The sequence below is a fragment of the Triturus cristatus genome, chromosome 6, assembly GCF_964204655.1.
Source record: "Triturus cristatus chromosome 6, aTriCri1.1, whole genome shotgun sequence".
In the NCBI taxonomy this organism is placed as follows: domain Eukaryota; kingdom Metazoa; phylum Chordata; class Amphibia; order Caudata; family Salamandridae; genus Triturus; species Triturus cristatus.
Window position 1 is genome coordinate 55,891,128 of NC_140589.1, and position 13,215 is coordinate 55,904,342.

At 43.4% G+C, this 13,215-nt stretch overlaps 1 protein-coding gene across 1 annotated transcript in view; it reads right to left on the bottom strand.

The window, feature by feature from the left end:
• Positions 1–13,215, bottom strand: part of DNAH8 (dynein axonemal heavy chain 8) — a 13,985,216-nt gene that overhangs the window by 5,488,527 nt on the left and 8,483,474 nt on the right. Inside the window, exon 59 of the mRNA XM_085610239.1 lies at positions 8,413–8,576. Coding sequence (XP_085466365.1) covers positions 8,413–8,576 — 164 coding nt within the window. The remainder of the gene's footprint in view (positions 1–8,412; positions 8,577–13,215) is intronic.

Here is a 13,215-nt window from a genome sequence, read left to right on the forward strand (position 1 = left end):
TTGCTATGGGAGTTCGGTCCGTACGGTGTTTTTTCCATGCAGTTGTGAAATCGAAAGGACGGGAGTGATCGTACTTGCGCGGTCGGACTTCATTTTTCCGAATCGTACGGTAAATCGTCCGGGGATGTGTCGGACACAATTTCCGACCCGAGGACGTGTGGGGAACTTTTCCGGATGTGATTCGTTTGGAGTTTTTCCCATGCGAATCGTACTTGGCAGTTTGTACGCTACTTGTACGATTCGTACGGAAAAAAATCCGGATTCAATTCGGACGGGGGAAATTTTTCCAGGATCCGAATCGGCACCTCAATGTGATAAATGATTAATCATCGGTAGCGGTGTCTTTTTCATAATGGACTTTATCTTGTCTGGAAGAAATGACGTCCTACCAACAGTGTTATTACTAGCTGTATTACTGTCTATGGTAGAAGTGGTCAAAGCGACCTGAAGAGAGGCAGACATGGCATCAAATGGACCTACCATATGAGCCCTTTCCTGTACGCTATTATTCTCTCCTCGGGTTGGGTCTAATACTAGGGATTTAACCATTGAGGATAACTCCACCATCATGTCTCTCATAGACTCTACTTCAGATCGTAGTGAGGTGACTATTTGGACCAGATGCTGGCATTCCATGCATGATCCTGACGCTACATCTTGCCTTTTGGCTGCTATTCTCAGAGGGGATTGTGCCGACACAGACCTTTCACCTCCGCCATCGTTTTTATTATCTAGGTCTAACAAAGTCTGGAATCTGTTGGTGCAAGTAATTATAGGGTCTATGTGTTCCGTGTCTGGCAATGGCACAGTCGGCCCGGTGTTTAAAGTGGGTACTACCACAGTATCCTGTTCCCTATCACCGTTGTTGGTTGCCGGTCTTTTGTTTTTTGATTTGCGGAACATATCCGGAATAGCCGGTTTTGCTATTTTACTCTGCCTAGGTTTTTTTTGTTGCTATTTGTTTGTGTCATAGGTGTGCACTCTAAGATGTTAATAGAGAATGAGTTGTGCGCGCTACAACTGTGAAAGTCTAGAGAAAGTTCAGTATTCTGTAAAGTTTTTTAAAAGTGCTCCTGGGGCGATGTCCCGGTCAAGAACGTCAATGAAATCAAGAAGGCAGCACAACACTGCGTGAATGTGTCCCCCTGGGCACTAGGTAGGTCTCCGGGTGGAGGTCTTTATACCAATTTTAAGTAGGTTTAACTGGTTCTTCAAAAATGAGGTAGTCAGGAGCGTATTTCTTCTGGAAGCAAGTTTTAATCACTTATCTTTGAAGATTTGAGCGTCTTATATGTCTCATTTGATTTTTATCCAATGCATTTCAGGTTAGAACAACCCTTCGTCAGGGACAAATCTGTAATGCAACAATATAATGAGGAGTTCCCCTCACGGCAGCAGCGGTGGCTGCAGCGACAGTGCCCCGATGAGTTTGCTATCCCACGCTGCGGGACGGCATAGCAGCTTTTATGGCGCCTCCAAGCGCGATTGCGGCATCAGGTGTGCGAGGGCGCAGGGACCGCTGGGAGTTGTAATTGTATATTACTGCAGCTTTGACAAAACTGCTGTCCCGCTTTTTTCTTGGGTTGTGAGAGGCCCTACTCTCTGTGCGGAAAGGTTATTACCTTTATTCAATGTTATAAAAGACAGCCGCACTTATGCTTACATATGACACCATAGCTAGAGGTTAGTATTTCCCATAATAAACATTTGAAACCTGATTTCCAATTTTAAAGAGATCATTATCATTTGACATGACTGAAACATGTCACCCCCCCTTTTTTTAACCACCCATAGGGTGTGAGGGGTGGATTAATTGTCCCTTTCACATTCCACAATTTTTTAACCTTGTGACTGCTCCCTTTTTATGTTTATAATTAAAAATGCAACTGTAGAGGGCAATAAGCAATTTTAAGATTGTTTTTTCTTATGCAGATCCCATCAAGTCTCTTAGGGTATAGACTCAGCCTCCTGGTAAAGAAAAGGCCCGATGGTGACGCAATTGACCACAAGTACGCCATTGATGAGAACATACCACTGAGGAAAATAGTCAATGAGGGCCTCACTATCATTGTATGAATAAACTCTAGTCATAGAGAATGGTGTGGGTTGATTACCTTCATACTATGCATTGGAAGTGGAGTGCATCTCGTGTGAGATGCTTCTACCTCCCTGTTAGACCTGTCAGCCCTAGGGTGGTCTACCCGTTTTTTTGCCCTTGTTGCCTCATTTTTCCGCCATCGTTTTGTTGGCCCTAGGTCTCTGGGCGCCTTACCACTGCTAAACAGTGTTGAGGTGCAGGTGCTCTCTCCTAACAACATGGCTGCTACTGGCCCCTGCTACTGCGGAGTGGCCATTGCATACACACGGTGGTAAGTCAAAATATCGAGTTTTTAATATCGTAGGGACAGAATATCGAAGTCAAGAATATCGATGGACAGAATATCGACCCCAAGGTAAGTAATATCGATGTAAATAATATCGAAGTACTTAATATCGATGTAAGTAATATCGTACGCAAAAATATCGATGTCAATAATATCGATATTTATATGTATTTTATTTGTATGTTAAAGATTATTGTAATGTATTTTAATACATTTAAAAATAAATGTTTAGAGATTAATAATTATTTTAAATTAAATTTAGCGTTTTAGTATCAGAGCGGGTTGTGGGTTTATAGGGGAATAGGGTGGGAAGTAATTTAAGTAAAATTAATGAATTAATATGTTTTCTTTAATTGGTATTTATGATTAATTAATTGTTAATTAAAATTGTAAATTAATTTTATTAATCGGTTAATTATATTAGTAATAATTAGTTCATTATTAATATTTATTTATTGTAATTGTTAATATATTTATTGTTAATTAATAATTAATTGGTGATTTATTTTTATTAAGTGATTAATTGATAATTAAATTAATTATGTGAATTTATATGTGTAGTAGGTTGTGGGTTTATAGGGGAATAGGGTGGGATGTAATTAAATTAAAATAATTAATGATATTGTTTTTTTATTTGTATTTATTATTAATTAATTGTTAATTAATTATTAATTGGTAATTAATTGTTATTAGTTAGTTAAATATAGTAAATATAAATAATGTATTATTTCATTTTATCTGTTGTTATTGTTAATTAATGTATTGTTAATAATAATTAATTTTTGATTAATTTTAATTTGGTAGTTAATATGTATTAACTAGTAAATTAATAACTATATTAATTATAAAGAATGTATTATTAATTGTAAATAATAGATACATTGATAGTTACATTTATTGTGTTTTTTGTATGTGTAGTGTGTTGTGTGTTAAAGGGGGAATTGTGTGGGATGTAATTTAATGTTATTTATTAAAATATTTAGTTTAAATTATTTGTATTTATTAATAATTATTTTGCAAAGTAATTATTAATATGCAATTTTTTAATAACAAATTATTTAATTGGTGATTATGTTTATTGAACCCCTACGCTATCCAGTGCTTTCCCAACTGTTTCACTATCTGGAGGGGGAATAGTAATTTGTACCCCTACGCTATCCAGCGCTTTCCCTACTGTTGCACTCTCTGGAGTGGGAATAGTAATTTTTACCCCTACGCTATCCAGCGCTTTCCCTACTGTTTCACTTACTGGAGTGGGAATAGTAATTTGTACCCCTACGCTATCCAGCGCTTTCTTTACTGTTGCACTCTCTGGAGTGGGAATAGTAATTTTTACCCCTACGCTATGCAATGCTTTCCCTACTGTTGCACTCACTGGAGTGGGAATGGTATTTTTACTCCTACGCTATCCAGCGTTTTCCCTACTGTTGCAGTCACTGGAGTGGGAATAGTAATTTTTACCCCTACGCTATCCAACGCTTTCCCTACTGTTGGACTCACTGGAGTGGGAATAGTTATTTTTACCCCTATGCTATCCACTGGTTTCCCTACTGTTGCATTCTCTGGAGTTGGAATAGTAATTTTTTCCCCTAGGCTATCCAATGCTTTCCCTACTGTTGCCCTCTCTGGAGTGGGAATAGTAATTTTTACTCTTACGCTATCCAACACTTTCCCTACTGTTGCTCTCTCTGGAGTGGGAATAGTAATTTTTACCCCTACGCTATCCAACGCTTTCCCTACTGTTGCACTCTTTGGAGTTGGAATAGTAATTTTTACCCCTACGCTATCCAATGCTTTCCCTACTGTTGCACTCTCTGGAGTTGAAATAGTTATTTTTACCCCTATGCTATCCAACACTTTCCCTACTGTTACACTCCCTGTAGTGGAAATAGTAATTTTTAGCCCTACGCTATCCAACATTTTCCTTACTGTTTTTTTTGTTGGAGTTGGAGTAGTAGTTTTATTTTCTCTGATATTTAATATGTTTTATATTATTTCAGCTAATATAATATATCATTAATAATAAAAAATATTCAAATTAAAAATATTTTTTTTATTAGCTATATGTAATTATTTAATATGTATTAATGTTATTGTTTTATGTGTATAGATGTATTGGTAATTTTTTTACAAAACTAATAATTTATATGTTACTAAAATAATAATTAAAACTAATTATTAAGTAAGTATATATATTATATAACATATGTATATGTTTAATTAATGTTTTTATTAAATTATATATATTAATTATTAATTTTAAATATTATAAAATATATTTAATTATGTTTATTTTATTTATAAGTATTATTTGGTTTATTTTACATATATTTTTAAACTAAGAAAAAACCGATATTTTTTACTAACGATATTTTTGACATCGATATTTAATTATCGATATTTTTGTACTTACCATGTTGTAGATAGGATGCCGATATACTTGACATCGATATTTTTGTTCCGATATTTTTGTAGGTCGATATTTTGACCTTCGATATTTAGTCAGTGATCCCATACACACACTAGTGGTTAGGAGCAGGCTGGGACATTCTGATACAGTATCTTTTTCCATCCCGCCTTTTTGTCCCATAGACTATTATGTGGAAGCTCCTGGAACCTTCCAGCCCTAGGAGGGATGATGCTTTGCCGCCTTTGCAGGAGGGTCACCTGAACTGGGGGTATAAGAGGAAAGGAGAGAAACCTGACAAGTCAGTTGGGGCACCACTGGACCTGGGGGGAACCTCTGGTTGGGCCTAGGGGAGAAAACTACACTACTTTGACTGACTGAGTCTAGGCCCTGCTGTACCCAAGTTAGATGAGGGTCTCTGCCTGCCTACTGATCTTGCCTGGTGAGGGGGCAACCCAGGGGACCTTCTCCAGTGTGCTGCAAGGACCCACCCTGCCTCTGATGCCTGCCAACTCAACCCCCTTCTCCCCCTCATAAGCCTGCCAGGGGGGACCTGCCATCTACTCTCCCCCCTAAGACAAGTGCTGACCTGGACTGTCGCTGTGGGACCTCCACGATCTGCAGGTAAAGCGCTGTGACCCCTAAGCGCTGTGCTACCAGAACTGGGCCCCTTGAGGAAGAAGCTGACCGTGATAGAGCGCTGTGCCACCTCTCAGCGCTGCTACGTTGCCCCCCCTGAGCTGCTGCTGTACCTCTGAAGCGCTGCCCTATTCAAGCGCTGTACCTCTGAAGCGCTGCCCAATTCAAGTGCTGTACCTCTGAAGTGCTGCCCTATTCAAGCGCTGTACCTCTGGAGCGCTGCCCTGTTCAAGCGCTGTGCCCTCCGAGCGCTGGGGCCCTCGAGGCGCTGTGCCCGTGAGCGCTGTGAGCCCAAGTCACCGCCGCGGGCCCCTGAAGCCTGTAGAGGGCCGCCGCGTTATTGAGGAGGCATTCAACGGAACGACAAAGCCAGCGCGGCCCGCTCACGTGACAGAGGGAGCGCCGGCCGCGTCACCCGCCACGCCCCCATGAGGGCCGCGCAACTATTGGCCAGAGCTGCCGCACCCCCCAGCGAGCCGCACAGGGATTGCCCGCTGCGGGTGCGGCCTGTGGGATCTGCGCCCGGGGGGAGTTCGGAAGGAAGAAGACGGCGCGAGGTGGAGGCCGGCCCTGAAGTCCCTGGCCTCGTCCCCGCCTTGTGCAGATGTCGCGGGAGCCCGCTTTGCCTGCGCGGGCTCCCGCCTAGCCTGGAGGCCCCACCAAAAGGTAACACCCCGGGCGGGAGGGCGGAGAGACTGTGTGCCCGCGGGGGGTGCCCGGGAGTCCCCACCGTCTGGTAAGGCAGCCCCGCGTCTGCCCCCGCCGGGGACTGCACCCGGTACCCTGCAGGCCCTCCCTGAACCAGTATACTAAAGTGGCTGGGCTGGGCCGGGTACTACGCCCAGTGGGGGTGATTAGCCCCGTGAGTTGACCCTGACTCGCCCCTGTTGCGCCCATTACGCCCCACGACCTGGAATCTCTTTGCCTGGGGCCTGAGGTTGCAGAGAAGAGTTGATGCTGGTTATGGGCCGCAATGAATTTGGTCACCTAGGGGAATCAATTGCCATCCTGAGGCTGAGTAGCCTCTTGAGGTGAATGTCCAGATTGTTATACTGATATGTACTGTTTCACCTGCTGGGATGAATTGTCTGTTACCCTGAATCACCCTGTCTTACTTACTGTGACGACTTAGTTGTTGCCCTGAAATGCATTGCTTTGTTGAAAGAATGAATTAATTGCTGCCCCGCAATGCCCTGTTCCATTCAATTGAATGAATTAATCGTTACCCTGCAGATATCTGTTTAGCCACTGGAATGTGTTGACTGTTACTATTGAATCACCTTCATTATCTCTAAATGAATTGTTCGTTCTCCTGAAATACGCTGATGTACTTACCGGAAGGGAGTGATTGTTGCCCTGTGGTTAGTAGGAAAGTCTACGGTAATGAATTCATGGTTATTGTGATTGAACTGCATTATTCCTGAAATGACTTGATTCCTCCCTATTTGAAATAGATAAAGAATCTTGTGTTTTTACCAAACAACCTATTGTGGTGTCCTTCATTGTGTACGCATGGCTGGGTCCGTGTGAGTGAGTGCTGCACCAGTGCTTTACACATTGCCTCCGGGTGCCTTCCTACCTCGCACCAAGCTACCGTGTCGGAATTGGTGACCTCAGTTCTAACACTCCCTCTTTTTATTTTTTTGCCAGTCTTTTTACTCCAATGCAGTGCCAGATCTTGCTGTGCAAGCAGTAAAGTGATGACAGTAAATCTGCGTACTCTTTTTGGAAGATCATTAACACATCCCAGAAGGGCCAGTAGTGTGGATCTTCTCCTTCTTAACACACAGAACACAAGCTGTCAGCCTGGCACCTTACTCCTCAGAGGGCCTTAAGAGTCATCGTTCAGCCCCCTTCTTTTTAACGTATACACGATCCCTCTTGTCAACATTATCCGCATACATGAAATCAACATCCTCTCCTGCACCAACAACACCAAACTCATACTCTCCCTCTCAGATAAGATGCTCAACACATGAAAAAAGTTCACCACCTTTGTGACCAAAGTTGCTAACTGGGTAAGAGCCAACTGTCTTAATCTCAACACCAACAAGACAGCTGTAGTGATTTTCAACAAGAACACCTCGCCATGGTACTCCAACTGATGACCAGCTAAACTTGGACCAACGCCAAGCACCTACCCGAGGAGCCCCTGAATCATCATCAATAGCAAACTGTACATGACTGCACAAGTCAACGCCATCACTGCATTCTGCTTCCACACCCTGAAGATGCTGAGAATGATTTTCAAATGGCTCTGAAGCAACACCAGACAAACTGTAATTCATGCTCTAGTGATCAACAAATTTGACTACGGGACGAGCCTCTACACCAGAATCACCAAGCAACTCACCAGCAGACTACAAACCATCCAAAACTCGGCAGACTGACTCATCCTCAACCTCCCACACAGAACTCGCATCACACAACACCTCATGAAGTTCAACTGGCTCCTGATACACAAACCCAATCCTTGCAAACTTCTCACATTTAAGACTCTCCACAACTTAGGCCCCACCTACCTGAAAAGTTACATAAACCTCAACCAACCACTCAGACACCTCCAGAATGTATGACACCTACTCATATGCACCCCATGCATACAAGGAACCAGATCAGGAGGACAAGTGTTCTCTTACATTGCTCCTACAGTGTGCAATGACCTCCCACTCCACATCAGAGCCTCCTCCCCTCTTCTTGAATTTTGCGACAAGTTGAAGACCTTGCTTTTTGGTTAACCAACCCACTATAGGCAGGGCTAGGCACATTCACCTGCCCAGAACCTGGATACCTTCGCGAGTGAAAGTGCTCTTTATAAATATACATAACATTGTTTAAAAATTTGCTAGCAAGGAAAAGTACGTTTGAGATGCCTTAGAAGATATTGCTCATCTTGTTAAAACATGAATTCTCACTTGCAAATCCAAAAAGACATGCTCTAATGTTGCAATTCACAAATTATTTAAAATGTAGGTAACATACCTATCAGCAATCACCCTGTTGCATTCATGTTTGAAGAGTGCTAAATAGGTAGAAATGGTAGTGCATTCAGCAGCTTTTATAGTTAGCATTCCTTGCCAAATTCTTGAAAGGTCTCGGAGATTAAAGATGTAGTGAAATTTGGAGGGGGTAGGTAACATCTTCACCTAAAGCATTACAAATTGTAATTGGTGAAAATTATCAACAAATAGGAAAAACAAACAAATATTTGAAATAAAACACATTTAAGTATCTGCATGTATTATTTGTATTTTTAAAGCGATCACTGAGAAAAAAAAAGTTACTTACCTGTAACAGTTCCCCATTAATACATCAGACTATCTGTGTACATGTGTAAGATCGCTCTCCACTAGTGAAGTAAAATGTTCCAACAATACACAAGCAATGGCAAGACTTCAGCAACATTTAGTTCTGCATATTGTAACAATACGAGAACATTATATTAAAAAATAAAGCTGGAAAATCAAAACGGGTTCAAAATTCAGGAATCTGTATAGTTGCATTTCAAAATAGAAAAAGAGAACATTAACTCCTTCCATGGGCAATTCATTTAACAAAATGCACAGTCGCTTGAAGCATACCAAGAGCCACCAGTCACCCAGCATTAATCATGGTGGCAGCTGATTCCTCAGTTCATTAAATATTATGATATTGATGGGAGCAGGTTTTTTTTGCCATTTAGGTGCCGATTCCGATCCTGGAAAAACCGGGTACTGGATGGGGTGCGATACATGAATAACATTTTCCTCATCATCATGGAATCTTAACTGGTATTCATAAATGAATAAATCAGATGAAAGGCCACAAGGAATATAAGGAAGACTAAATTAAGTAGAATTACATGAATATCTTTAACATATATTTGGAAAGGAAGACTGAACTACCTAAGAGCCAGGTTAAACTGAAGGAAAATAATTATACTCTCTTATGGATAGAGTGTTACTATGTCCTTCTGCAATTCACATTTGTAGTAATAAATCAGATAAAAGGCCACAAGGAATATAAGGAAGACTAAATTAAGTAGAATTACATGAATATCTTTAACATATTTTTGGAAAGAAAGACTGAACTACCTAAGAGCCAGGTTAAACTGAAGGAAAATAATTATACTCTCTTATGGATAGAGTGTTACTATGTCCTTCTGCAATTCACATTTGTAGTAATTTTCATGAAACAAGGCATAAAAAAACGTGTCCCTTTCAGAAAAAATTAGTAGGCCCACAAACCACTTTACGTGGAAAATAACTCCATGGTTCACAGATATGGTGCCTAAGCAATTTTTCCATCGTAAATGCCTTTTTTCCATTAGTCATATACACTATGCATATACATACACAAACAAACACACTCACCCACATAGCAATGGTTCCACCATTCCTTCCATTGAAACAGATTTCTATTTTTTTGTTCATAAAATTTTACTCCAAAGACTGATTTACACAAAACTTTCCAATCTCTCAATTCAGTCAGCTAACCTTGGCATAGCAATTTTCATGAAGGTCCGTCCAAAGGAAAAAGCATTTACAATGCAATAGGTCTCGTATTTACGAGAGTTTGAGCTATTGGCATTGTGAATGACAATGCCTTTATTTTATGTGTTTTTAAGAAACAGATAAATAAAAGGCATTATCATTTACAATGACAATAGCTTGAACTTTCACAAATGCGAGACGTATTGCATTGCAAATGCGTTAGGAGAGGTGTACTGCCTTTTCCTGCCGGCAAGAGCAGGCAGGACAAAGCTCTTTGAGAAAATAGTGCTTGGTGGCTGAGCCTACCGAGCAACACCACATGTAAAAGGGGGTGTCCTCATGGGAGCTTACAAAATGGGAAAAGGTGGTACTAAGGAGGAACTGCTAAGCCAATTGACTAATGAAAAGTCACAGTTTACAATGGACAATGACACAAGCCAATGAAAAAACTGGCCGGAGCTCCACGTCCACACCTTAATACAGTATGTCTTGCAGAGCAGCGGCTGCACTGCCCAGGCTCGACCTAAAAAGGGTCTTTCTAGGTTTGAAAGTATTTGCATTGCATACAGTCGGGTGAAGGTGGTGTCAAATTGTATTGGGATGTGCTTAAATGTCGCACTGCTTCACAGTTGCTGGTAAAGGGGTCTCAGCAAGCATTAGGCTTGCTTTTTGCAGTGACCCAAGACAGACATTTCTTTAAAAATCCACATTCCGTCGAGCAGACTGTAAAACTATTTTTTTCCATAGGTTTACATTCACAGATTGCTTGCAGTCTCAAAAAACCTCCACTTGCTATATTCCTTAAACGTATGTATTGAATATCACCTTGTCTGACTATTTCCAACCTTAATTTATTTTGAATGTACCTAAGCTTTACATCTATATGCTTCCAATGTATATAAACGAATCTAAGTCTCATGCTGGTCTTAAAGTTTTATTTTAAAATCATTTGCTCCTCACATAGCCCCCTCTTATGATCACATCTGAGCCACTAATGTACCAGACAAACTGATGTGTCAATGGCTTCCCTTAGAACGCAGGACTAGCTGAGAATAGCCAACTAACTTTGTGCTCCCGGATAGTGTACTGCTTGCTGTAAAGTGCTTCAAAGCCTCGTCAAAGATAGTAAGTGAAGTATGAGTTATTTACCTTCGGTAACGATGTATCTGGTAGAGACGATTTTAGCCGCAGATTCCTTCACGTAGAATTATCCCCAGGTGTGAGTCTGGATGCGGAAACTTTTTTGCCACAGCATACCTGTGCGCCAGGGGCGGGGCGACATCACGTGACTCCGCCCAGGCATCGTCCGCGTACGTGACGTCAGCAAGAGCACATAAGACCCGCCCCGGCACACCTACGTCAGTTTTCTTCATAGAACTTTTACGCACCACAACGTGGAACCACCAGATAAAAAACTGTGGAAGCATGGGAACAGTGTGCGAAGAGTAGAAACAATGGCAACCACCCACAAGGGACAAGTCAAGACATGGCCCGAGGCTCCTCATCAGAGGAAGCAATGGAAGGAAGAGAGGGGATCGAGGACAGGATAGAAAGCAATCCCCCTCAAACCTGGAGTAGCCAGAGCAGCAGGGCACCGGAGCACCGGAACCCCATCCTCCAAAGAACCAGGGAGGAATGAACCGTCCCCAGACGGAGCCACCTGTCAATAACAAGGAAGGCACTCACAGGAGACACAGCCCCCCACCGGGAGGCGAGTACCGAAGACCAACCCAAAGGTCCTCACCGAATAGGGGAGGAAGGACGGTCAGTGAAGGAATCTGCGGCTAGAATCGTCTCTACCAGATACATCGTTCCCGAAGGTAAGTAACTCGTACATCTGATAGAGACTACTAGCCGCAGATTCCTTCACGTAGAATAGATACCCTAGCAATACCCCCTGAGAAGGAGGGTCTGCGAAAGGACCCCACCAGCCAATGCAGAACAGAAGCCCCACAGGGGACCAGATCTGTGGACCAGGTAGAACCTCGCCCCTGCCAGGCCAAGGGAACCCCCACAAGCAAAACCCTACTGACCCCAAGGGGACGTAGAAGGGAAGAAGGCCGAAGAGGCTCGTACACTCACAGCAGAGGAACCAAGGGCAAGGACGGATAAGCCGAAGCACCCCACTCCCCCACAAGGCAACATAGCTTCCGCCCATGCCAGGACAGGGAAGACGAAGAAGAAGATAAAGCCTAGAGGACCCAAGGAAACAAGGGAAAGAAGGCGAACCCACTCCAGATGGAGAGTAGCCGGCTAGCCAGAACAGCGCCGGCAGTCAAAGCTACCAGAAGCATGAAGAACAGCCTGAGGTCCCAGGAAGGCCAAGTAGGCGACGCCTGGCAAGGGAGAACACAGGATCATCCCAGACCTCGGAACAGGAGCAAGGAGGGGAGGAGATGCTCGGGCACACCACCATGAGTGGCGCGCATACGACCTCAGGAAGCAAAAGCAACCTACCTAAACACCATGGAGAACAGGACCCGAAGGCGACCAGAACCCACTAGAAGAGTGCAAGCTATATGACAGCTATCATTACCCCACACAGGGTACGTGAAGTCCCAAGACATGGGAACCCTCTTTGGAAGAACTTCCGCAGCAGAAGAAAAAACAAAGAGCCGCGGGGAAAAAAACACCCCCGCTGAAGGCTTGACAAGCAGCCCAAGCAAAGTAGAAGGCCCAATCTCAGGGCCAAGCCTGTGCAATAACTCCTGCCACACACAACGAACACAAGGGCCGTCCAGCAGCCAACAATGCCAAAGTCCCAAGGAAGGACGTAACGGCTAGAAAACACACCCCACAGAACAACCGGCCTAAGAAGGCCCAGAAGCAACCCAACTCAGAAGTCACTGAGGAGGGGACGGAGGAGCAGGAGGACAAGGCGGAGGAGGAGGAGGACGGAGCCCAGCCAAGAGTCTCTGTATGGCGGAGACGGCCAGGGCATGGAACAACACGCTGCCATCAAATGGGAGATAAATAAGCCTCTCCTGAATATTTCCGAGGAAGACGCCGTCCCGAAGCCAAGCATGGGGACGGAGAGCAACTGAGGAAGCCATGGCCCGGCCCAGCACCTCTGAGCGGAGCGGAGAATAAACGCCGCAAGCTCCCAGCCATCCAAAGCATGATGCCGCAAGTCCACCTGACCAGACTCTTGGGATGCTGCAGATCCCAGAGACTCAGCTGAGTCCTAGTCCAACATTCTGGCACTTATCCGGTGCTGGGGGTCAAAATGTGGATTGAGGGCCGCTACAGCTGCATCAGGTTCATGTTTATCTCCAGTGGTGGGAAGGTTTTTGTTAGAATCCGGGTTCTCTGG